Source organism: Periplaneta americana, chromosome 8 (genome assembly GCF_040183065.1).
Source record: "Periplaneta americana isolate PAMFEO1 chromosome 8, P.americana_PAMFEO1_priV1, whole genome shotgun sequence".
NCBI lineage: Eukaryota > Metazoa > Arthropoda > Insecta > Blattodea > Blattidae > Periplaneta > Periplaneta americana.
In genome coordinates this window covers 13,351,108-13,377,457 of record NC_091124.1, presented here as the reverse complement: position 1 = coordinate 13,377,457, position 26,350 = coordinate 13,351,108, and the positions used below count along the sequence as shown (strand labels likewise).

The 26,350-nt window shown below is 35.3% G+C and overlaps 2 protein-coding genes across 3 annotated transcripts in view; one reads left to right on the top strand and one right to left on the bottom strand.

Moving 5' to 3' along the window:
* The window catches only part of LOC138704499 (sphingomyelin phosphodiesterase-like), a 101,814-nt gene extending 96,302 nt beyond the window's left edge, over positions 1-5,512 (top strand). For both annotated transcript variants that reach the window (XM_069832426.1, XM_069832427.1), the window contains 2 exons: positions 1,564-1,754; positions 5,303-5,512. In XM_069832426.1, the coding sequence (XP_069688527.1) occupies positions 1,564-1,754; positions 5,303-5,504 (393 nt within the window). In that variant the 3' untranslated portion in view covers positions 5,505-5,512. The remainder of the gene's footprint in view (positions 1-1,563; positions 1,755-5,302) is intronic.
* A 7,045-nt stretch (positions 5,513-12,557) lies between these two features.
* Uqcc1 (Ubiquinol-cytochrome c reductase complex assembly factor 1) overlaps positions 12,558-26,350 on the bottom strand; it is a 50,774-nt gene continuing 36,981 nt past the window's right edge. Inside the window, exons 4-6 of the mRNA XM_069832428.1 lie at positions 23,800-23,966; positions 18,794-18,988; positions 12,558-12,729 (exon numbers count right to left, since the gene is read on the bottom strand). Coding sequence (XP_069688529.1) covers positions 12,640-12,729; positions 18,794-18,988; positions 23,800-23,966 — 452 coding nt within the window. The 3' untranslated portion in view covers positions 12,558-12,639. The remainder of the gene's footprint in view (positions 12,730-18,793; positions 18,989-23,799; positions 23,967-26,350) is intronic.

The window sequence follows — 26,350 nt, the reverse complement described above, 5'->3', positions numbered from 1 at the left end:
AACTTGAGTTAGCTTCCCCTACTCAAAATTTCATGCTACGCCACTGACAGACTGAAACATTAATCAACTAATATCTAACTTCTGTAATACACAATGATCCTCCTTGTGATCCCTATAGCGTGGCAACCAGGCAATTCCGGACCTACGTTCATATAACATTTTTTTCTTCTCTACATATGAGGAATTCATATCTGAAGTTTTGCCCACTATTTTCCTTACATCAAACAAATTGGAGAATGTTAGTGAAAGTTTTGTTCTTTTGAGTTTATTACAGTACCCTATTTTTCAATAGCTTCTTTTTACTTCAAAGCAAGATATCTGAATCTGATAGTGAGTACACTTGTCAGTATATTTTTTCACTAATAATCTTTCTTGCACGTAATCGTGAAAACTTTGTAACTAATGCAACAGTTCATAGCATAAATTTGTGTCAAAAAATGGCTTTCATACTCCATCAGCAAGTCTATCGTGCTATCAAAAAAGGAGTGCGTTATATGGCAGTAAAAATTTTTAATAGTCTCCCTATGGATATAAAAAATGAAACACAAAACATAAGATTATTTAGGGCCAAATTAAAGAAGTACCTTATTTCTCACGCCTTCATTCTGTAGATGAATTCATGACATTCAACAACGCTTTGTGAATATTTCTGTGTTGTATTAAGTATTGTGTTGTACTAGTAGACAATATTGTAAAACTCTTCAGTATATATTTCAACTAGACTGTGACTATAATTAAGACATGTCATTATTAAGGTTTTTTTTTTTTTTTTCGTTTGACATGTTTCATATTCTAGCTATGAAGCAATGTACAAATACCATGGAATGTAAATACAATGTAATACAATACCCACAACATCAATTCGTTTACTTCAGAACGAGATTAATAATTCATGGTGTTTCTTCTCTCTCTTCCCTCTGGTGAATTTGTTTCTCTTCTGACAGGAAATGTCCAAATATGACACTGATTACACTCTTACAAACCCACAGTGTTATAGTTTGACAGCTTCAAGTGAAACCCCGTAAAACACGCCAACTTCTGAAATCTCTCTCTTTCTTTCTTCTCTCTCCCTCGCTCCTCGTCATTCAGTCACCAATCACCACGTAAATATCTGAGAGGGTGTGTGTGGGCACCGTGACCAATAGAAGAACCACTCTCCAGTATTACCACAATAACGGATTCTTCATTTTTTGCCTCGACTGTCGGCTAGGAAGGTTCCATTATGCTAGCATTGCAGGTAACTAATCAACCTTTTAATACTTTTGTTAGCAGGTTTGACAAACTGTGAGTGGACCTGCAAGTACATAGTGCATAGTGCTCTCTCCCTTCCCCCCCGTGCTTTCTCACTTGCTCCTCCCCAAGACAGCCAGCGCTCACGTAGTAACTCGGTCAGGGTTTCAGTTCGATTTGTCAATCTATAGTTCGTCCACTTCAAAGTGAACTTCAAACAGGACTGGGCATAGTTAATTATAGAGACAGGAAAAGGAGTTCTTTCCCCCTCCATTAGAATAATATCAATCAAATGTGAAGATGGTAATTTCTATTAAATCTTATTACTTTCAGGATGTTCTAGACAGTGAAACATGGATCTTCAACCTTACAGAAGCCAATTTAAATGGTAATATGACTCCGAACTGGTTCAAATCATATTCATTTAAAGAAGCATATGGAGTTGAATCTTTGACCCCTACAGAAATGGATAAGCTGATTCACAAAATGGCTACAAACAGCAGTCTTCTGGAACAGTATTACAGGTGAAAAATGTATTCAAATGTTTTGTGTATAGCAAGCATACCTATAGCATTTCAAATCAATACGCTAATTCTAAGTGCTTTATTTTCAAACTTGTATTATCCAAATTAAATCTGATCTAGCTAAATGCATTTGGCTTAATTATTGTTGACTTGCATAATTATGAAATGCGATGAATGTAAGGTGTGGAGATTCAGCAAATCACCAAATTCTCTATCGAGTAGCATACAGCTATCACATGACAGCTACATGCACAAAGTACTGCTGAACACGCAATTAACCTGAACTGATTTACACATGCAAACTGCGAAAATTAACTACATTGTGGAGGCTTCCGCTGAAAATATATTGTTTGTGCAAAAGTATTAATCTCCAGATGATCTTACAACCAATCTCTAGGGGTGCTATTCATAGACATTTCCTTAGCCAGCGCTACGAGCGTGCTAAACTACCCCCGGCTATCGACTGGTTACTTGTACAGGATTCATATCATATCATATCGCTAACACTGGTTTATGAATACGAAAAACGTTAGTTCGCTGATCATCCACTGGAAGCCCGTGCTAAGAATGTCTATGAATACAGCCCTAGCAGTTTACTGGCCAGCCTATCTAGTTGTCTTGGTTATTTGTACAGATATCTGAATCCATTTGCATATGCACAATATGTAAACGATACTTTCAGTGAGACATAACTGCAGGCATAACACAAAGAATTACAACTATGTTTGCAGGAATGTATGAATAACTCACTTGTTATATGAAAATGTTTATTGTTACCTTAATTCCAAAACTTCATAACTCGCTTGGATGTCGATTTCCACTTTTCACTTGTTTTTGAAAGTATACAGGGTGATTCACGAAGATTTACCGCCACTTATGGAGCTTATTTCCAAAGACATTCTGAGCAAAACATGTAATGCAAGGTTGTTTCCGATCTCTGATAACGAATTTGAATGACATCATGTGCGTCAAGAGCCACACGACAGCTGAACTGTGGTGCGAGGTGACAGACCAGCAGTGAGTGATCTCATAGAGTGCACGGTGACTCACAGCAGAAATTCCCAAGAAAATCGAGCCTTTTTGGGATAGGTACATAACAACCCTTTCCGATGCGAAGTACAGTTACATAACTGAAAATAAAAGAAGCCTGCAATAAATGAGGTTTCGTTATTTCCAAGAAAGGCATCTTCTGTGTACTTGATAAGATTGGTAAAGCTCGAATGGAATTAATTTGCATCATCTCGTGGGGTGCGGCAACTTGTGACAGGGAGTGGATTTGCTTGCTTTTTCCACTCTGGAATTAATCCCATCCGAGCTTTGCCAGTCTTATTAGGTACACACAAGATGCCTTTCTTTGAAATAACGAAACCACGTTTTTTGCAGGCTCCTATGATTTTCACGTAACTGTACTTGGCATTGAAAAGGGTTGTTATGTACCCTTCCCAAAAAGACTCGATTTTCTTGAGCATTGCTACTGTGATACACAGTGCACTCTGATTATGAAATCACTCACTACTGGTCTGTCGCCTTTCACTGCAATTCAACTGTCGGTGCGATTCATGACGCACATGACACTCAAATTCGTTATCAGAAATCGGAAACAACCCTGTATAAACATGTGCCCTATCTCAATATTTTCGGAGTTTTACTAATTTGAAGTTGTTAGTAAAAGATCTTTTTTCCTTAATTTTAAGGATAAAAGAATATTACAAATAGAGAATGAACTATTCAGAAGTATCATTTCTTTAATTGGCTAGCGTTCTGAAGCTAAAAATGCGTGGCTTTGAACTATATCATTCTCTCCCCTTCATATATCTCAATGCTCAATGTAAAAATTAGTTATAAGCGTTACATGTGTGATTGATATATTGCTAATACCTCGCGAAAAAGAAAGATTTGTACAACTTTCTATCTGATCATTCACTTTCAACTCTGCTAACCGACTTTCACGGACAAGAACACTGTCCATTTGCTGTACAAAATGGAAAATATTTCTAACAGATCAAAACAAAAACTATTTGGCAAAGACAACTGCTATAAAACTTTATACTTGTACATCATAAAATAAGATGGTACCATGTTTAGAGCAATAAATAAAATGAGTTATGAAGACTTCCATTTTTAATAGTCATACGTTTTAAAATGCTGGATATTTTAGCAAATTTTTAAATGCCTGGAGGACAGGTGGACAAGACCAAAAGTGAAGGGCATGTCCTCCAAAAACCGGAGGTCACTCTAAACTTGACACACTTTAAAAAAAAATTATGGTTTATTTAATGGCGCTCGCAACTGCCGAGGTTATATCAGCATTGCTGGTGTGCCAGAATTTTGTCCCGCAGAGTTCTTTTACATGCCAGTAAATCTACTGACATGAGCCCGTCGCATTTAAGCACACTTAAATGCCATCGACCTGGGTAGGGATCGGACCCGCAACCTCGAGCACAGAAGACCAGCGCTATACCAACTGCGCTACCGAGGCCGACGACACACTTTTAAATTATTAGAATTTCTGCTAACCAGTAGCTTTTTTTTTTATTTCTGCTGCTAGGCTGAAATTCGAAAATATTATTTATTAAGCAGAAAAAAGCTAAATCAACTGTCAGGAAGTATTAACTACAGTAGAACTTGGTTATAACGACATCCAAGGGACCTTAAACATTATGTTGTTATAAACGAGTGTCGTAGTAACTGAGATTCACATTATCAATCTAGTGAGGTGGTAAATGAAAAATAACAAATTTAATTAGACTTATTTTAGATTTATGTATTCACTTTTAAGCCTACAATGAACGTAATAAAATACACGTAGGCCTAGAATTATAAATACAGTATTCTGTATTAAAACAGTTTGTTCAGTACTCACCAAACTACTTTACTTAGAAGTGAAGTAATCAGTCATTTTACTCTGTTGGCTTCTACTTGCCCAATACACACTTTCTAGGGCTAAATTACGTTCTATGTTCATAATTTCAGTTGCAATTTCACTGCTCCCTTCCCTAGCTTCATAGAACATGTTTATAATTCTAATGACTTCTAAAGCGTCACTCACTTCTTTTAGTGGCCATACTGCGTTAAAATGCATGCACTTAGTGAAAACTTCCTGTCGAAACTGATCTAATACCGCATGAATTCGGGCAAGTTACATTGGGGTCGGGAATCAGCCTGCATTCCAGAGGACTATGACAGAAGGAGACTGTAAAGAATTTGTCAGGGTCAGATTTCAACAAAGTATTTCTTAAAATACTTTGGTTCTTAGAAAATCTTACTCCAAACTGAGTTTGAAAATGACGTTATATGCGAGGTAGATGCATATACGTTTGTCGTATTAAGCAAGGTAGGAAAACATATGTCTTATGGGGAATTTGTTGGGACTACAGAATATTTGACGTTATAGATGAGGTGTCGCACAAAACGGGGTCGCTATAACCAAGTTCTACTGTATAATGTTGATAAGGAGAAAAATCAACAACAGAAGTCTCCAACCATGTTAAAAGAATCAGTAACTTCTTTATATTATAATTTACAGATTTTCTCATTTTATGTTTCAGATACTATGTGAAGCATGCTGACACAGCACTTCAACGTGGTTGTGATATGAACTGTCTCAAAGACAAGCTCTGTGAAATTTCTGTGGCTCAGATGGGAGATTATACTCAATGTGATCAACTAATGCAGCAATCTGTTGTACCAAAAAGTACAGATGATGGTGATAATATGTTTTCTCAGTTAATAAAGCAATTTCTGAATTAATAATACAATTAGTGCTCTATTCCAGTGGTCTCAAAACACCTAAACCTGAACACAACCTACTCTCTGATTTCTGTTATTTACCAGAAGGAAATAGGGTAAGTAATTCCTATATCTTCGTGTGATGTCATTCAGCACTATATTCACATAGTGATGAAACGTGATGCTCTACAGTTATGTTTTATATAAGGTTCGTTCCAACAAGCAGTTCATGGATCAGTTCATGTACAGTTCCTGTACCATCTTATGCGCATGTGCTAGTTGAGCATCTGCTATGGGATTGAAACTGGACTGGACGTAGTTGGAACGCTTTCACAGATAGTTATGTACTAAATCCAGAGATGCTATAACTGTGATCATCTTTGCTAAGAACGGGATGCTTAATTATTATCGTTTCGCAGCTAATTCTAATTGCAGAAAATAGAATTTCAATCATTTTCTACACAAAGATGACAAAAAATATGGAAGGCAAGAATTCCGATAATTCATTGTCGTGTACTGGGGAATTCTCATCTAAAAATAGTTATTTTTTTAATTATTAATTTATGTACGTTATTTATTATACCTTTAATCAAAGCTGCATGTTGAAATTGTAATTATTTCAATACTCAAATAATTTTCATTCTCTTTCTTTTTGGCGAAAATTTAAATTAAATCTCTAGTTTTATTATTCGTCTGCACTGTCACTTTTCATCTTAACCTCATTGATGTGAACAGTTGATCATGTCTTTCTTCAGTATCCAGGAGACGTTGGTGAGCTTATGTGCGTCTCGCAGACTCTTCCGTACATGCCACAATCCACGGACTACTTCTGACCGTTCCGAACCCGTGTCAAAAGCTTGTTGGAACGCCCGACTGCAGTACATGTTTCCGGTTCAGGACTGGTTCGGATTGTGTTGGAACGTTTTTTCTGTACTGCGCATGCTCACGATAGTTACGGACAGTTCCTGACTGTTGTTGGATCGAACCTATGGATTCACTTTCCTCTCCACGAATTTTTTCAGTGTCTGCTGAGCATCAAAACTGTGACTTACACGTCCTGTAACCAACCTCGGCAAATGTCAATTTCAGTTAAGCTGAGAAATCACTGTGTTTGGGTCGTACCACTTTCTCCCTCTTTCATTCTTCTCGAGTGAGGCCGTCAAGCTGCTCCATAACAGCATACAGAGGGCAGTCTTGACACTACTGTTCTAATCTAGTCTATTACTAATAAACCAGGAATATATCAAAATTTCTGACGTACTAAAGTGTACAAACTAACACTGCATACAGTAATCATCATCATCAATAACGAAATGCAAATTAGATGAAGCACGTGGTCGCACAATGGGACAAGTGCCACTAAGCAAATTGTGCAGGAGAGGCAATTTTAAAACACTTCAGCAAAAGTTGCACTCACCGCACCCACATAGGATGGACTGTGCACATGTCCCGTTGTTTCTCTCAACTTCGCACAACCAGAAAGGTTCCAGTAATCCTGAGAATGCTTTCCCCCCCCCCTCAACATGGTACCCCATTCTAATCTGCCTCTCTCACCCCCCTCCCCACTCATCCGCAGTTCCCGTGCGTTTTTTTTTTTTAAAGCAAGACGTAAAGCGCTGCAGCAAGACCGTTCTTTTATTACATTTGCAGCGCTGTAGCGAGCGTGCAGCAAATCAAAACTTCGCTTTACGAGTTTGCTGCACGATCCATCATGGCGGAATGTGTGTTTTGGTCTTTTGCAACGTTTATTATTGTCAAAATCGTCTAGTAATAATAATTCCATGTCATTATCATGGAAGTCGAAATTATTTAACATGTTTGGTTCTTTTAGAGTTAAATTTATTACGGCAGAAATAGAAGCCAATATTAATTGTCCACCATTTTGCAGTCAGTTGATCTACTTACTTTTTTTTCGACCCTCATTTTGCTGCAGCAAAGGTATGAAGTGCTTTACTGAAGCGCTTTAAAAAAAATGCACGGTTTGTCTACAAAAAAAAAAAAACAGCAGACGCAGAAAAAAAGTAATAGCATTTTCTTAACAGTTTACTAAGTTAAAAAAAGTTGAAAACGTAATATCAATGTTTGCTTCTAACAAATTACTTCACAGGATAAAATAATGGTAACTAAGATACCATTATTTCACACGTGAAGTAATGATCTATTTCTGACAGTTGCTAACAGTTTGATGAACGGTACACTATGTCACTAGGATAAGATAAAAGTGATTTACCGATACTAAAAAAATAACAGTAACAATATTATTAGTTCCCCCCTCCAAGATTTCGTTTCTTATCCAGGACGTGATTAATTAATGAAATGGGATAGACAGTACGTCTTCAAAAATATGTTTGTCAAGGAAATCATTATCTAAAAAACCAAGAAAGACTGCTGGCAAAGAATGGAAACTTCCAGATCTGTCACCACCAAAAAAGGTTAAAGTGAAATCATCTTAGAAAAGATAATGGCTCATTAATAAATAAAGGAACAAATGCCGAAGCTGGAGTACACTCATCTCTTTTTTCGCATTATGTAGCTATAGGTGAAAACAAATGAAATTTTGATGCAGAAATTGAAGCAATACTTTTTGCCCTGGAGCAATTAATATGTAGATCGAAAATGTTTCACGATGCTGTCTTACTAGTCGACTCAAAAGCTACAATACAAGCTATAGCATCAAACAAATTGCCTCTTACATATAAAATTAATGAAATCCGAAAACTAATAAAAATGCTAGAAAACTTAGAGAAGAAAATACGAGGCCTGTCTAAAAAGTATCCGACCTTAATTTTTCCCGAGTAAAGTTGTGATTCTAAGGCGGCGCCACTGTGCATGGTGAAAGGAGGAACTGTAATGCGCATGCTTGAATTTTTTCACCGCATTCGCTTGTGCCAGTCACTGGCTGGTGGTCGCCAAGTAAGGTGCTGTTCTAAGTGTTTGTCGGATTTAGTTTTCTCGCAAGATAACTGAACGAATTGAGCAAAGATACTGCATCAAATTTTGTCAAAAGCTTGGTGATTCTCAAAGTCAAACAATTCGTAAGATTCAGCAGGTGTTTGGGGAAGATGCGATGGGTGTAACACAAATTAAGGAGTGGTTCAACCGATTCAAAGATGGCCGCACATCAGCGGAGAATGAGCAGCGTTGTGGCAGGCCCCAAACTGCTCGGAGTGCAGCTGTTGTTGAGAGGGTGCGAAATTTGGTGATGGCAGATCGTCGTTTGACCGTGCGGGAGATTGCCGAAGAGGTTGGAGTGAGTAAAGATTCTGCACATGCAATTTTGTGTGATGATTTGAACATGAACCGAGTGGCTGCGAAATTCGTGCCCAAGTTGTTGTCCCCGGAACAAAAAGACCTCCGTCGTGACGTTGCACAGGACCTTCTGGACACCGCCAACACTGATCCTGGGTTTCTGAACACCGTGATAACTGGAGATGAGTCATGGGTGTACGGGTACGATCCAGGAACAAAAAGACAGTCGTCGCAATGGAAGCATCCCGAGTCTCCAAGGCCGAAGAAAGCGCGGCAGGTGCGAAGCAAAATCAAGGTGATGCTGACTGTTTTCTTTGATGTCCGTGGAATTGTGCATCACAAATACGCACCGGAAGGACAAATGGTGACAAAGGAGTACTATCACGATGTTCTCTGGCGACTCCGTGATGCAGTTCGGCGCAAAAGACCAGACATGTGGACGGCGAACAACTGGCACTTGCATCACGACAACGCCCCCGCACATTCATCCCAATTGATACACACTTTCTTGGCCAAACATGGAATTACAACCGTTCACCAACCTCCCTACTCTCCAGATCTGGCTCCTTGCGACTTCTGGTTGTTTCCAAAATTGAAGACACCACTGAAAGGATCCCATTTTGAGAGTAGAGAAGAGATAATGCGGAATGTGACGACGGAGCTGAACACCATTCCAAAAGAAGACTTCCAGAGGTGTTTCCGGCAGTGGAAGGATCGGTGGGCTAAGTGTGTGCAAGCACAAGGGGCCTACTTTGAAGGGGATTAGGGTCCCAACCCCGTCAGGTATTTGAAATATTTTTTCTGGCTAAAGGTCGGATACTTTTTAGACAGACCTCGTACATTTCCAATGGATACAACTACACGGCTCCATTGAAATACTACTTAATAATACTGAAATAAAGGACGTCGATTGTACAAAATTTTTAGGGATATGGATTGATTCCAACCTCACGTGGGAAAGTCATATTCAATTCTTAACTGATAAACTAAGTCGTTTGTGTTATGCTTTCTGTGTCCTAACCAATATAACTCCCAGATACTTAGATCGGTTTACTTTGGCTATGTTCACTCTGTATTATCATATGGGATAATTATCTGGGGGTCGTCATCAAAACTTGCACAAGTGTTTAGACTGCAAAAGAGAATACTGAAAATTATAAAGAAGGTACCTATTCACTCTGATAGTAAAAAAATATTCAAAGAGTTTGATATTTTGCCCCTACCTTGTATTTACATTCTTGAAACAGTCTGTTTCATCCACCAAAATTATGATAGTTTTAAAATAAACTCTGATTATCACAACTACAGCACAAGAACATGCAATAATTTACATTTTAATCATCATAGGTTATCCAAGAGTCTCAATAGCTTATCACATACAGGGATAAGACTTTACAACAAACTCCCTGTTGAAACTAAAGCCCTTAATTATGCTAGATTCAAAAAGTCAGTGAAACATATTTTACTTTCCCACATGCCTTTTACTGTCAATGAGTATCTTAGTTTAGCACTCCAAATTTAGCTTACAGTAGTTAGTATCTTCTTTTCTGTTTGATTCATGTCTGGGGTGAGACTGCCCAAGAGGATAAGGAAACCAAGAACTTTGTACAAATAATGGTCTGAAGAAAACTGTGGAGAATTGACTTCATTACAGAATGTGTTGATTGTATGTTATTTGTATATTATTGTAGACATCTTGTATGTCGGAATATCATGTATGTAACCGCATATTTATTATGTATTCACTCTGACGATGCCATGAAATCATTGTATTTCCTAAGGCTAATAAATATCTATCTATCTATCTATCTACCATCACACGTTGGCATAAGTGGGAATGAAATTGCTGATGAATTAGCAAAAAAGGGCACAAAACTGCATAGACAAAAAGTTTTGAGTACGCACACATTAGGCATCAAAATTAAAACCAAATCAGAAGCAGAAATACTCCATAAAATTGCTCAACAATCACAAGGGAAAAAATGGGCAGATATCAACAAACTTTGGAAAACATATAGCTTAAAACCAAGAAAAGAAGCTGTTGCCGCCTTCAGGTTAAACATCGGTCTTGACTGCCTTGCAGCACATCTCTGCAAAATTGGAATCCTTAATACTGAAGAATGCCCCTTATGCAATTTACCAGGTCCATCTATGGGAAGAGAACGCCTGTTCACATGCACCACACTGAATAAGGAAGCACAACGAAATAAAAACTTCTCTCAACTTTATTGGGAAGCAAGAAGCAAAATGGGTTACATGATCCCAAATTGCGGCCATTAGAGAACAACAACAAGATAATAGCCACAAGTTTTTGAAACATGGAAGAAACAATATTAATTGATCTATGTCCATTAGATCAACAAACAATGGTGATCTTTTAATAGGCCAATTAAAAGAAGTCATAATGTTCAGAAGACGTGAAATATGTAAAGAAAATTGTCTAAAGGCATCACCATCATTTATGACAACACCCGTCCTTACTGCACAAAAATCACACAAGATACCCTTAAACGAAATTAGCTAGGAAGTATCGTCACATACTCTAAATATGATTCAAATTTATTACTGTATGACTATCATCTGTTTCGACTGCTGAAGAAAAAACTTAGGAAGTAAAACATTAACTATAACAAATGACTTGGTAATGAGAGAAGTGCGAAAAATGGCTGTACAACTAACAAAAGATGTTATTTCAAAAAGGAATTAAAAAACTCTTCCTCGCAAGAAGTATATCAGTAAACTGGGAGATTATTTTAAAAAATAATCGAAGTTTGAATTTTTTTAGTGTTGTGTGATGTTTACAAATTAATAAAGCCTCGATCAAATATGAATCCTCTAAGTATTAGTGTTGGAATGTAGTCTTCTTATTTTATCTATTCGGTCACTTGCAACAAAGTGTTCCAAAACAACTCACACATATTCAGAGAACTAAAAAGCGAGAACTGAAATGTCACTCACTGGTTTCTCCTTGACAACTTCAACATGTTGATGACAATTTCTTAAGGTGGTGCCTGAAATGTCTGCAGGCCAATGGACAACGTTTTGAGTAGTCCACGTGATGAAGGTAAACTATATTTCAAAATTGCGTTTCATGTTCATTCTACGATGGGTGTTTATACTTACTTACTTACAAATGGCTTTTAAGAAACCCGAAGGTTCATTGCCACCCTCACATAAGCCTGTCATCAGTCCCTATCCTGTGCAAGATTAATCCAGTCTCTATCATCATATCCCACCTTCCTCAAATCCATTTTAATATTATCCTCCCATCTATGTCTCGGCCTCCCTAAAGGTCTTTTTCCCTCTGGCCTCCCAACTAAAACTCTATATGCATTTCTGGATTTGCCCATATGTGCTACATGCCCTGCCCATCTCAAACATCTGGATTTAATGTTCCTAATTATGTCAGGTGAAGAATACAATGCATGCAGTTCTGCGTTGTATAACTTTCTCCATTCTCCTGTAACTTCATCCCTCTCAGCCCCAAATATTTTCCTAAGAACCTTATTCTCAAACACCCTTAATGGGTGTTTATAATGAAAGTAATTAATAGTCTAGTCCCATACTAACGAAAAAGATGCTATGCACAGTGATTGTCGAGAGTGACACAACTTGTGAAAAACACTCTGTACATTCAAAACTATCAATATTTACTCTTCGTAAAAGAATGAAAACTAAGCAATACTTCTTCTGCAACTTATAAAACTACTAAATCAATTAATTAATTAATTATTTACAATATCCCATCACCTTATTTGTTAGGAAGCTAATTTGGATTACATTAACAAGGATAGGGATATGAGGTTGTAAATTTTTACAGACAAGTTGTTATAAAACAATTATATTTGCAATAAATAGTACTTACAATTGAAACATTTCTACAAAGTTTATTGCACATTTTCCTTTATTAAGTATCAAATTTTTGCGGTAACTCGAGCCATGTGATTTTGCGTCTTATCAAGATGTCCTCTCGATCCAGTCCATCCAAATGTTTCACCTGCACACACAAATATATTAATTACAATAAATTTTACAGATTGGTACGGAATTCTTCCCCATCCCCAATTTAAATGAGACTAACAAATGCATAGTTTCCATCAGTGATAGCTAGGGCTCGTGGTTTCAGACTCTGAACCTAGAAGTTGACTGGTACATTTACTATTGGTAATGAGCGGAAGGGAACTTAACAATACTGTTTAAGAGTTACTGTGCCGAAACAGACCAACTTTGTAGACTTTACTAATAGATGGTAGTATATTATACACACTATTTAAAGGGTGTAATTGAAATCTTGTTATTTGAAGTGTTCTATCAGTGAGGAAGTGTGTTGTGTCAGTGAAGTGTGTAGTGTCAGTGAAGTCTATTGTGTAAGTGAAGTGTGTTGGTGTCAGTGAAGTGGCTGTGCAAAGTATTTGAACAGTGAAATGGTTTTGAAGTGTTAGTGAAATCAGGTAGAATCAGTGCAGTGAGTGAGTTGACAGTGAAATAAGTGTAGTGCCGAAAGGTACTTGTGCAGGTATGAACCTGTCACACTCGTGGGTCTTAGTTCGAACCTAGGGTTAAGATACAAATTAGATTTACTTTAAATGTTATTTTCAGTGATCATGCTTCATTTAATTTAGGCTGCTCCTTGTTGTTGTTGTTGTTGTTATCATCATCATCATCATCATCATTATTATTAATTATTGTTTTTTATTAGTTGTGTTTATTATTAATTGTCATTATTGAGTGTAATTAGTTACCACTGCCACCAGGTATATACCCATTTGCAGTGTGAATGAATAAATACATACATACATACATACATACATAGTAAATGTGGATTATGAGCCAATAAAAATCTCACCTCTTTCTATAACCATTTAATACGACTTTATGCATGTTTTCAGAACAACATACTGGCTATATCTAATCTAAATGCAATATTTTGGGTCAGAAACCGCCAGCTCTAGTAATAACATTTAGGTATAAAATAACATTTATAATTTTACGGAACAAAGAATTTTTCACTACAACAAATATATTTCTTTTATTAACATACAAATTAAAGACACATAGAGGTGATCATAAAAATTTATGCTGACAAAAAAAGAAAATATGACAATGAGCACATCCCCTCTCCTGCACCAGACACACATATACAGAGAGAGAGAGAGAGAGAGAGAGCAGAAAAATTCGATTGACAAACTTAATCAGATAACAGATAGTCTAGTAATTTATAAGACCAAGACCAAAAATGTGACCCTTCATTACTAGACCGTATCAAATTCGATGACAAGGTATTCCTTCAAGTAAGCAATCCAACACACATTGTATTCTATAGTTGTGACGCTGTTATTCCCGGTGTGACTCCTCCTCTTTGCTTACATCTTAGGAAGTGAAGGCTCTATAAAGTCTAGGAAGATAGTATCGTTCGCCATTTTTGTTCTTTCGTTGTCGAGCTACCAGACGAGGAATCTATTTGCTACACTGTTAAACATTATCATGTCATAGGTAGCTCCTATGATAATAAATCAAAAGCACTGTAATTCAGCAAATAATTGAGCGGCAAATAACGTCCTCGTGTGCTTTCTGCGAAAGCCAACGAAAGAGCCAAAATGGCAGGCAATAATATTAAGTATTTATCCAGTCTTAGGAAATGCATAACGTCTTCATCAGCAAATCACAAGACGCACACGTTTAAATGTAGCCGACCTGCAACGTGATTGGCTGCCGGAAATTAGAGCGACGGGACTACAGTGTTGTGTACAAGGTATTGTTGGATACAGGGCAAGAGCTTGTTGCATCATTGCAAAGATAGTTGTTGCTTCAAAACTCAAATACCAAAGAAGTTTGTGCAAGTTTGTCAATCCATTGCATACATTTAAGCTGGTGAATACCAGTTGCAGCAATTTTTGTGAATTTTGTATGTTTTGTGGAAGACTTGCTGTTCGTTTTTCTTTTTTTAATATGCAACAATTGTTTTCGTTTTGCTATTTAAAGTTATTACAAGAATTGCATCTGACGTTCATTTCCTTTCACACCTGATTTATTACAAATAAGGTCTGCCTGAAACTTACATTATCTTCACCCTTATTTTTGGTTTACAAGACCAATATTTTTATTAAATTATGTGCTGTTGCTCAAACAATTTCTTATGAGGTTAGATTGGTTTTAATTTTATTATATTTTGTATTTTTTGGTAGCTAGATATAATTTAATAAAGTTTTGCCTATTTAAAAGGGCACTGTATTGAGGACATCGATGCCCTTTAGTAATATAGAGTATAATTCCACATATGGGTTTACTGTTAAAATTTACTTGCCCTGATCCTATCTATTACTTCAGGAAGTGTGAGTCGAATTTTTCTACACTGTTTATAATATAGTAAATTGATTATTTAAGACATAATTAAGAGTTCGGGTAGAAGAAGATATCAGATGATAGACATTAAGATATACGGATCATATGCGGAGACAAAGAGAAAGGCAGGAAATAGGACAGATTGAAGAAAGCTGGGTTTGTAGTGAAAGACCTGCCCTTGGGCAGAACAATAAATGAATGGATGAATGATTGAATGAAAGACATAATTCATTAATCCCAATGATAAAGACAACTAGCACAGAAATTTTCATCATCTTCAACATCTTCTACATGGTAGGCTTGAAGGCCTGTTCCAGCTCAGAGAGAATCTCTCCATCTTGTTCTAGATCGACCAACATCTCTATCACCTTCTGGTTTATAATGTAGAATCTTTTTACTTGTTCTATTATGATCCATTCACATTGTGTGATCATACCAGCTATTTTTATTTAAAATAATGTTTTCATTTAGGTTAAATATATTTAGCAATTCATTTTGATTAATTTTCAGAAAAGTCTATGATATATAATACGAATATTTATTTTCAGTCAATGACTTTACTATCAATATATGTAAGGTGCGAGTTCTTACATTACATGATTTGATATTGTATGAACGTTTTCGTCGGTTTCATACCAACATCATCAGATACAACATTCTATATAGCAATATCATCACTAACAGGTACATACAGTATGTCTCTATAACCAAAATACAATATATATTAATAAGCATACAATATGATAAAAACATGATAAAAATCAACATAATTAGGACATAAATGTGTCTTTCTTGTATGACTACACCCTACTGTCAAATGATTGAAAAGCAAACGTGTGATTACAATACTTGTACAAATATGTTTGCAGGTCTTTACTGATAAAATAATAAAAAATAAAATGAAATCTGTATACTATATTATGTGAAGAGATGCATTACAGTGTTTGAACTATGTTAACTGATTTGTTTGTGCCCGTATTCTTGTTTTCTCTTGTCTTCACATAGCCTCCATACAACCAACATCCAACGAATACACACACTCATATACAACTAAACTTGAATGCTGACATTCAACTTACTATAATAGTCCACAATAACTACTGTATTTGGATATCGTCCGTAAATTAACCATATTGAAGAGCATCACCGCTCATAATGCATGTTCAAGTATTTGCCGCAAATCAACATCATAAGACAACCTAATATTGAAATATATCGTCGGATACAAATGATATCCATAACGACTTTGAATAATTAGACTCAAGGCACAACCTCAGTCTATATATTGTGACGTACATATATTTGGAAGGCGAAAAGACGTGCACTGTAATGCATCTCTTCACATAATATAGTATACAGATTTCATTTTATTTTTTATTATTTTATCAGTAAAGACCTGCAAACATATTTGTACAAGTATTGTAATCACACGTGTGCTTTTAATCATTTGACAGTAGGGTGTAGTCACACAAGAAAGACACATTTATGTCCTAATTATCTTGGTTTTTATCATATTGTATGCTTATTAATATATATTGTATTTTGGTTGTAGAGACATACTGTATGTATCTGTTAGTGATGATATTGCTGTATAGAATGTTGTATCTGATGATGTTGGTATGAAACCGACGAAAACGTTCATACAATATTAAATCATGTAATGTAAGAACTAGCACCTTACATATATTGATAGTAAAGTCATTGACTGAAAATAAATATTCGTATTAAATATATTTAGCCTATTTCTAATGTAATTATTGTTCATTTGATCAAGCAAAGTAAGACCAGCAACTCTTCTTCAAAACTTCATTTCACCTGTTTCAATTTTCAGTCTGTCAGATATATTTAGTGCCCAATTCTCTGAACCATACATTAGTATTGGGACAGCCATCACTTTATAAAACTTGAGCTGTGTATCAATTCGGGTTTTGTTTCTTAGAGTTCTGTGTATTGTACCACACATATGTTGAAATTTATACAGTTTATTTGTAAGATCATTCTTCCTGTCATATGATACATCACACCCAAGACAATTACATATTGACATATTGATTTATTGATATAGTTCACAAGTACAAAACTTAATAATATAACAAAAGATCTATAAACAAATGTAGTTCTACATACTAAATATACAATTTCCTAGACTCATTATTTTATTGCAAATCTCAATAATTTATTGGTTCAAACTTGACTTACGTCTGGTTTTAGTGCATGTTTAAACCAATCGTGATAACCATTAAGACATTAAACCTTATTTTATCTGCTCCTTTTCACAATTTAATTGTAATTATTTAGGTCTTACTTTAATAATAACTTATTATTCCAATTAGGTGATCAGATGTCGACATATTGTAAGTCATGAACCTGAATTAGCTGACTCAATACATTCTATATGTAGGTTGCCAAGACAATTAAAATGAGAAACTTATTCCACTGGTTCATTATTTATAATTATTTTTTATCTGACAGGTTGCTTATTTCAAAAGCCATTGCTTTAGTTTTATTGCTTGATATGAACAAATTATAAGTAGATACAATTTTATATAACTGTTGAGAAACCATTTGTATGTATGTATTTATTTACACTGCAAGTGGGCAAGCACCCTGTGGCAGTGGTATATACAATATTAACAATACACAATAAAATGATAACCAATACACAATAAAATTTACAATACACAATACAATTTTACAACACATATACAATTTTACACACAATACAATAATAATACACAATACAATTTAACACAATAATAATAAAACATAAAATAAAATACCTAATTTTACAATACAACCTACATAATTATCTATAGGTCCTACATAAGTTTCAATAGTCTTTCACTTTACTCTCATTACATTCCCTGTAGTGGCACTATGACGCATTTCACTGACACTTTAGCACACATTTCACTGACACTCTGTAACTCATTTCACTGACACTATAGAACACATTTCATTGACGCTATAAATTATCACTGATCGGAACTGTTCACTGCACTGTAAAACCATAACTTCACTGACTCACCTCGCTTCACTGATACAACAGTTCAAATAAGTCAAATAATTACATCCTTATGCATACTTATAAACAGAACTAAATTTAAACTAAACATTTCTAGTCTAAGGCCCTCTTACACGCTAGTTTTAAATAATTTACAATTCAAACCAAGGAAGTAAACTCGTCAGCCTAGATAAATACATGTCACCTTAAAAAAATTAAATGTTGAATGTCACCTTAATTTTAATTTTCACTTTATATACAACTTTTTAAATTATTCTTGAATCTCCTTAAGGAAGGACAGCCCTCAAAGACCGCTGCAGGTAGGTCATTCCAATCATTTATAGTTCTATTTAAAAATGAGAATTTACCTACATCCGTTTTCTGTTTCCTACATTTGATTTTAAAATCATGATCGTTCCTACCATAGTACGTTGGCTTTTCTAACCGAGCCGTTATGTCTACCCATGCTTTCTGACCTAGATGTGCTCTATACAATGATGTTATTCTAGTTTTCCTACGTCTGTTTTCCAAAGTTTCCCATTTAAGTTCTTTTATCGTATCGTTTCCATCTTCTCTTTTACCTTTAACAAATTTCGCTGCCCTATACTGGATTCTTTCTAAGGAATTTATCTGGTTAAGGAATTTGATAGTACATTATATTCTATGAAAGCAAAATAAAAATATGTTATGAAAATTATTAATTAATTTTGTGTACCTGCTTGCGAATATAGTGAACAAGACATTCAATGTGTTCTGGATCATTACAATCACGCTGAAAAAATCTTCTCCATACAGCCCCCGCAAGAACTTTGTCATCACTAAGTAATCCTTCATCATACCCAATCATTGCGGCTTGGAATTGCTGTGACAGTTCATAAAGCTGTCTTTGAAGTCCAGATGGATTTGAAGCCTGTAACAAACACAAATATAAGATGATAAAATAACAATGGAAATAATCAAATTTGGCCTAACAATTAAGAAAATAGATTTAAAGTTTAGGCATATAATATATAACCTACAGAATGAGGCAAAACTCGCGCACCACAGAATTTTAGACTGAAATTCCAATTTTGTACAAGTGTTTTGACAGTCATGCCCTATGAATAATCAAAAGAATGCAACTGCACTTGTCCTTGGATACTCAGGAATTATATTTTGTTGTACACTGAGACACTCCCATCGTTTATTATTTGAAATTTCGTGGTAATGGTACGATATTATATTTTGATATTTTGAGTTGATTGATCTTTTAACTGGTGAAAATGATAAAGTTGACATGGGTTTTGTAAGATTTTACTTCCCTTCTTTTTTCTTCACCACTCTGTCCATTGTACAGTCTTCAGAAAGAAATAGATCAGAATCATCTTCAGTGATGTCCAGCTTTTCCCCTAAACCCATTGTGCATGAGAAATGTTGGACAGCAAAAGTGTTAATGGCTTTATTGCCAAGAACTCAGAATTAGTTAACAATAATGACAACTTCCCTTCTTAGCAAGATGGTCAGCAGCTTCATTACCAGATAATTCACAGTGTGACAGTACCCGCTGAAGAACTATCCTTTTGTTAAGTTTCATCAGATGTGTATAATTTTCCAACAATCAGTTTTTTTTTTCTTTTTTTTTTTTTTTTTTTTAGGTGACAGATCAGTGGTTACAGCAGTCACAGCTTCTTTAGAATCACTGAATATAATATCTTGTTGAAAATAAGAGATCCAGTACAACAGATCTTGGATGTGTCAAATAGATGGCTTCAACTTCTCCTCTAAATTTGTAGTTCCATAATCTAAGGATTTATAAAACAAGAAAAGAAAACATAAAGCACCAGCACTGCTCCACTTTGGATGGACAGCAGGGAACCATTGGTGAAAATACTCGTATGAAGCCATCCTTTGTTAGGAAATCTACTATGAATTGTTTTCAATACTAGCAATTTTAGGGCATATATTGGAGTGTCACTTTTCTTCGTATCTTGTGTGTGATTATCATTCCTCACATATATATCGCTTCAATTTCACCATATCATAATTGAGGCACTCAGAAGCAAAGTGATACAAGTGACATTTTTTTAAAAATTGAGATAAGTGTATATTCTAAATTTTTAACGTCACTTCTGTTAAGAAAAAATGTAATATAAGTGCAGTTCCATTCAGTGCTGCTCCGGTTGGCCTTACTCTTGTATTACAATGCATACAGAGTTTTGACTGAGAGGCAAACTAATACAAGTGCGTTGTTTACATAGTGTTGTTGCGTTTCTTCTGTTTATGACTAATTAATCTGCCACATTGGAGAGAGGTAACATACCACATATTCGAAACATCTTCGTGGAAGGCCTGCACACATTGAGCTGGACCAATAACAATAAGGATAACTTTTGCCAAGTGGAGCAACTTCCAATAGTTAAAGAAATTCATCCCACCCATACACTACTCTTTATTTGATGACCTGAAGCATGAGGGATGGGCCTATAATAAGGACTGCAGGACATGGAAGAGTGCGTGGAAGAGAAAGTTCAAGGAATACTCACGGTAGGAGCCCTACAGATGCACTTCATGACAGAAACATAGATGTTGCAGCAGAGACACATGTGACTTCTTCAGATGAGGCTAGTGACGAAATGAACAGCGACTAAGGCTGAATTCCATTTAAAATTAAACATTTTCTTAACCCTCTTCTTTCGGAGTACTAAAAATATCAACTGTTGCCCTAGAAATTGGATGTAATATTCAACCTATCAGACACTATGTATTAAAAAAGGATCTAAAAATACATTTAAAATTGCAAGCCTCATCCAGATCTCAGATGTTCTTCAAATTGTCAGATAATATCCTGTGTAATTTCTACAAAATAAACAAAGAAGAAATACTAGCCTATATCACAGACACATTCATTGTTAAAACTTTAGTTGTGAAATTCCTCCATGGAAATGGGTAATTCCAGAACAAAGCATACAAATTCCAGCAAATCATTCCAAAAATGATCCTCCATACATTCTTAAGTTAGATGCCATGGAACTACTCTGCAGCACATATAAGGATCATATTCAAATTTATACAGATGGATCTCTAAACCCTGATGATGGGACATCAGGAGCAGAGTATTATATTCCAAAATATAAAGACAGTTACTTCATACCATGTTCATCCTCCTCCGTCTTGACACTGAATTGCTAGCTATTGATGCTGCTCTTCAGGGTGTTACTCAAATTTCTAAAAAAATCTATTTGCATACTTACTGACTGCAAGGAAGCTATATTTATTATATAGTTAAATATGTACCAAACCTATACGCACATAGAATTATTCCAATTCAGAAACAACTAAGTAAACTAAAAAAACTCCAAAAGGAAATACCATTTCAATGGATACCTAGTCATTGTGGTGTACCTCGAAACGAGAAAGTCAATAACGTTGGGAAATAAGCAACATATTTGCAACCAAGACCTCTTCAAGTGATATCTCTATCCATTGCCTTTGCTTCAGTAAAGTCTCATTTTATAAACCTATGGATCAATAATTGTTTCTCTTTGAAAAAGGAAAAATTTTACAATCCGTTCAAAAGAAACCAAATGACCTGGAAATGTACAAAAAAATTGCCCAGACATGTTCAAACATTTTTAACAAGAGCCAGAAAAGGTCACATTGTCACACAATTGTACCTACACCGATTTCATCTTTCTGATAATCCTACTTGTCTGTGGTGTAATAATCATGATGAAGATCTGGAACACATTCTTCTATACTGTCCATCCATAAACCACAAAAGAAGTAAATTAAAATCATCAATACCAATTGCAGAAGACAGAGCTCTGGGGTATATATAATCTACTCTGGCTATTAGCAACAGGCATCTATAATGAACACCATTCAAAATATCCCTTACTTTTCATGAAAAACAAAAACTGAATAGACTTTATGTTGTCAGCAAACAGGTGGATACGTTAGGAAGACTGACTCAGTGATTCTTTCGGTTACACAGACACATTTTGTGTTATAATATGATAATCAGAAAGCTCAAATGCTGTTAAGACAAGAATGTTTGAATGTTGTAAGCAATGTTCTTGTTCTTGTTTTAAATAATATAAAAATATTTAAAACTGTTGCACTTATATTACTTCTCCACAAAAATATTTTCATGGCAAAATAATAATAGTGACTTTAGGACCCTATTTTACCTAAAATGTTTTAGAATAGATAATTTCTATTTAGAAGTTAAAAAATATAGGTACCAATATACACAACTGTAAATTTACAGCAACATAGTCCTGTAACAGATTTTTTAATTTCCTTTTCAACTTCAAAGTCATTTATCTCAAATCTTACTAAATGTCACTTGTATCACTTTGCTTCTGAGTGCCTCAATTGTGATGTTTTCACCTGCTTTGCTATAAAAAGGAAAGCACCGATAAATTCCACACACTCCAGCTCCTTCAGTTTCATCCAAGGGGATCCATCAGTATTATATACGTCCATTCAGCTGAAGGATTGTCTGTGTCAATTATTTCTATTGGAAGAGCTTTTGCTTCAGAGGGGTGTGTATGCTTTTTGTTTACACTTTTGTTTAGGTCTAGATTGTAATTTACTGAGATAATATCAACAGGATTATTACTAGGAAACGAATTTCTAGGTGTTAAAAAGGAGATATTTAGGACTCTATAAAATTCAATTTAGGACTTTTAGGAGTTTATATAAAATTAACAATTAATACTTTTCATTTTAGTAAATATTCCATTTTAAGTAGAATTTATTTACAAATATCTGGTGCTGACAATGAGTGCTACTGAACTGAAGACTCAAATTCTAGTCTATCAGTCAAAGACAGTGAAAGATACCGATTGTTGATTGATCAGTTTCAAGTCGCATAACGGAGATGTGGAAACTAATTTGTAAGCTCTTGCCTAACCTGAACAGCCTACCATCGCTTTTATGCGAAGATGGACTTTTCCAAACAAAATTCGGTTCTAGGAGATTAGGTAAAACCTTCTTCTCCCCCTTTCTACGATCAATATGAAACGAACTTGCCAGACCAGTGTTTGTCCATAAGATAATTTTTTTTAATAGCAAAATACTAAAAAGATGCTTTTCAGGCACGAACATAGTTTTTAGTCATTTATAGGAGTTTATGGTTCATTTAGGCATTTTAGGTTCTATAGAATTTTAATAGGTGGATCCTGTGTACTTGAAACATAGAGCTATCTGAATAACATACATCTTTGACGTAGCAAACAAAATAGGTATGGAACTAGAAATCTGTTCCCTAATTATTACTATGTAACAGATTTTCTTTATGTTTTGATTAAAGTTAAGTGAATACTATAGTTTAGTGAAGAGTGACATATCATTTAGTTTTAATGTGTATGTTTTCATTGAATTATGGTAATAACTTCATTTTAACCCTTGTTTTCTATGGTTTTAGTAAATGGTGCTTGGCCCACTATGGTTCTGAACCCTTCATTTAATATTAAGTAATTAAATATATATATATATATATATATATATATATATATATATATATATATATACACACACGTGGTGAAGATGGCATTCAACACAGCGCACCATGTAGACATGAAATCTGCATACATTGAACATGTGTTTTCAACTTCATTCTTTCAATATTTTCCCCAGATTGAATGTATGCATGGAAAATTGAATCATGTAGATGCAATATAACGCCTCTCTTTCTGTATCTGAAAGAAAGAGATGAAAACAATTCTGAACACTTACATCCAATTTCTTCGAACGTTCTCTAGTATCTTGCCACATTGCTTCAACTATGCTGTTACGTGTGAACCGTCCTTCCTCTCCTTCAGCCATTGTTCTCACCATTAACATCCATACATGCAGCTCAGTGATTAGGAACCATGAATAAAATGTATCCGCCATATGAAATTCTACAGAAAAAGAATTGCTGCAATTATCTTCGTGTGTATTACAAATACAATTTAACTGTACTAGCTTACTCCACACTTCCAAGGCAGTATTGATGAGTTCCCAAAATGAAAAAAGTTGTTACTATATCTCAAAACAAATTTTTAACTATTCAAAATTTCATCATAATTACTTACTTACAAATGGCTTTTAAGGAACCTGAAGGTTCATTGCCGCCCTCACATAAGCCCGCCATCGGTCCCTATCCTGTGCAAGATTAATCCAGTCTCTATCATCATATCCCACCTCCCTCAAATCCATTTTAATATTATCTTCCCATCTACGTCTCGGCCTCCCTAAAGGTCTTTTTCCCTCCGGTCTCCCAACTAACACTCTATATGCATTTCTGGATTCGCCCATACGTGCTACATGCCCTGCCCATCTCAAACGTCTGGATTTAATGTTCCTAATTATGTCAGGTGAAGAATACAATGCGTGCAGTTCTGTGTTGTGTAACTTTCTCCATTCTCCTGTAACTTCATCCCGCTTAGCCCCAAATATTTTCCTAAGAACCTTATTCTCAAACACCCTGAACCTATGTTCCTCTCTCAGAGTGAGAGTCCAAGTTTCACAACCATACAGAATAACCGATAATATAACTGTTTTATAAATTCTAACTTTCACATTTTTTGACAGCAGACTGGATGATAAGAGCTTCTCAACCGAATAATAACACGCATTTCCCAAATTTATTCTGCGTTTGATTTCCTCCCGAGCGTCATTTATATTTCTTACTGTTGCTCCAAGATATTTGAATTTTTCCACCTCTTCGAAGGATAAATCTCCAATTTTTATATTTCCATTTCGTACAATATTCTGGTCACGAGACATAATCATATACTTTGTCTTTTCGGGATTTACTTCCAAACCGATCGCTTTACTTGCTTCAAGTAAAATTTCCGTGTTTTCCCTAATCGTTTGTGTATTTTCTCCTAACATATTCACGTCATCCGCATAGACAAGAAGCTGATGTAACCCGTTCAATTCCAAACCCTGCCTGTTATCCTGAACTTTCCTAATGGCATATTCTAAAGCGAAGTTAAAAAGTAAAGGTGATAGTGCATCTACAAACAAATAATAATTTAATAAAAAATTCCAATAAAATAATTAAATATCAATAAGTCAAAACCTAAAAAAATTAAATTTTAACAAACTTATAATGATAGTTATTATAAAACCAACACCAATCAAAAATAACAGAAATTATAATAATATACCAACAGAGCTTATCCCCCATAGTATTTATATTAATAAAATACAAACTAAAAAGATAGAAATACAAATAATAATATACAAATTTAGCACACTGGCCGTAAAGCAATGCTAAGCCTTTAAAAAAAATATCTGTCCTGGTCTACAAACCAATTTTAATCCAGGAATGTGCAGTTTATGCACTATACAGTAGTATTGTTACTTTGTATACATTTAACAGCGCTCCTATACATATCTCATATAAAATGTCATCATCTATATTTTGGTAGGTTGAGAAAGTGTTAAATGTTATGTTTTATTTAATGACGCTCGCAACTGCAGAGGTTATATCAGCGTCACTGGATGTGCTGGAATTTTGTCCCACAGGAGTTCTTTTACATGCCAGTAAATCTACTGACATGAGCCTGTCTCATTTAAGCACACTTAAATGTCATTGACCTGGCCCGGGATCGAACCCGCAACCTTGGGCATAGAAGGCCAGCGCTATACCAACTCGCCAACCAGGTCGACTTGAGAAAGTGTGATTTACAGTGTTATGAAGTTTAAATCTTCCAATCTTTACCTAATAATAGCCAATGGAGGTAAGTAATCACCTATTGAATCACATGCAAGCAAATTATATGTGCAAGTTACTGTTATGGCAGTTATCAAAAGATGCTGCACTTAAATTTGTGTCTTTTTTTCTGTGATTAGACATAAAATGCATTGCTAAGTATCCAGAAATGTCTGCTACCAGACATGTATGGGGCGTGGTTAGATATATACAAAATAGCAACTGTAGTTTCTACAGTTATTACTGCTTCATTAGATAAAAGTTTCTTTCTGAAAATGCTCTTCCTCCGTGAGAAATAGATGATATTCTGGGGGGGCTAAATCTGGTGAAAATGGGGAAAAGTTAATCAATTCAAAGCAAAGCAATCGGAAACTTGGGAGTGGGTCCATTATCATTTTCCCCACTGGACAGCCCGAGTTTGAACATGGAGAATTAAATAAAAGATTCTTTATGTGCAATAAAATATAATCAAAGAAGTGTAACACTACAAGGTAAGCCATAAAAACCACCCCCTTATTCAGCTTGGAGAATTAAGAGTGAAAGAGAGTTTAAAGAACATCGTTGGAGAATAGCATTTCAGTT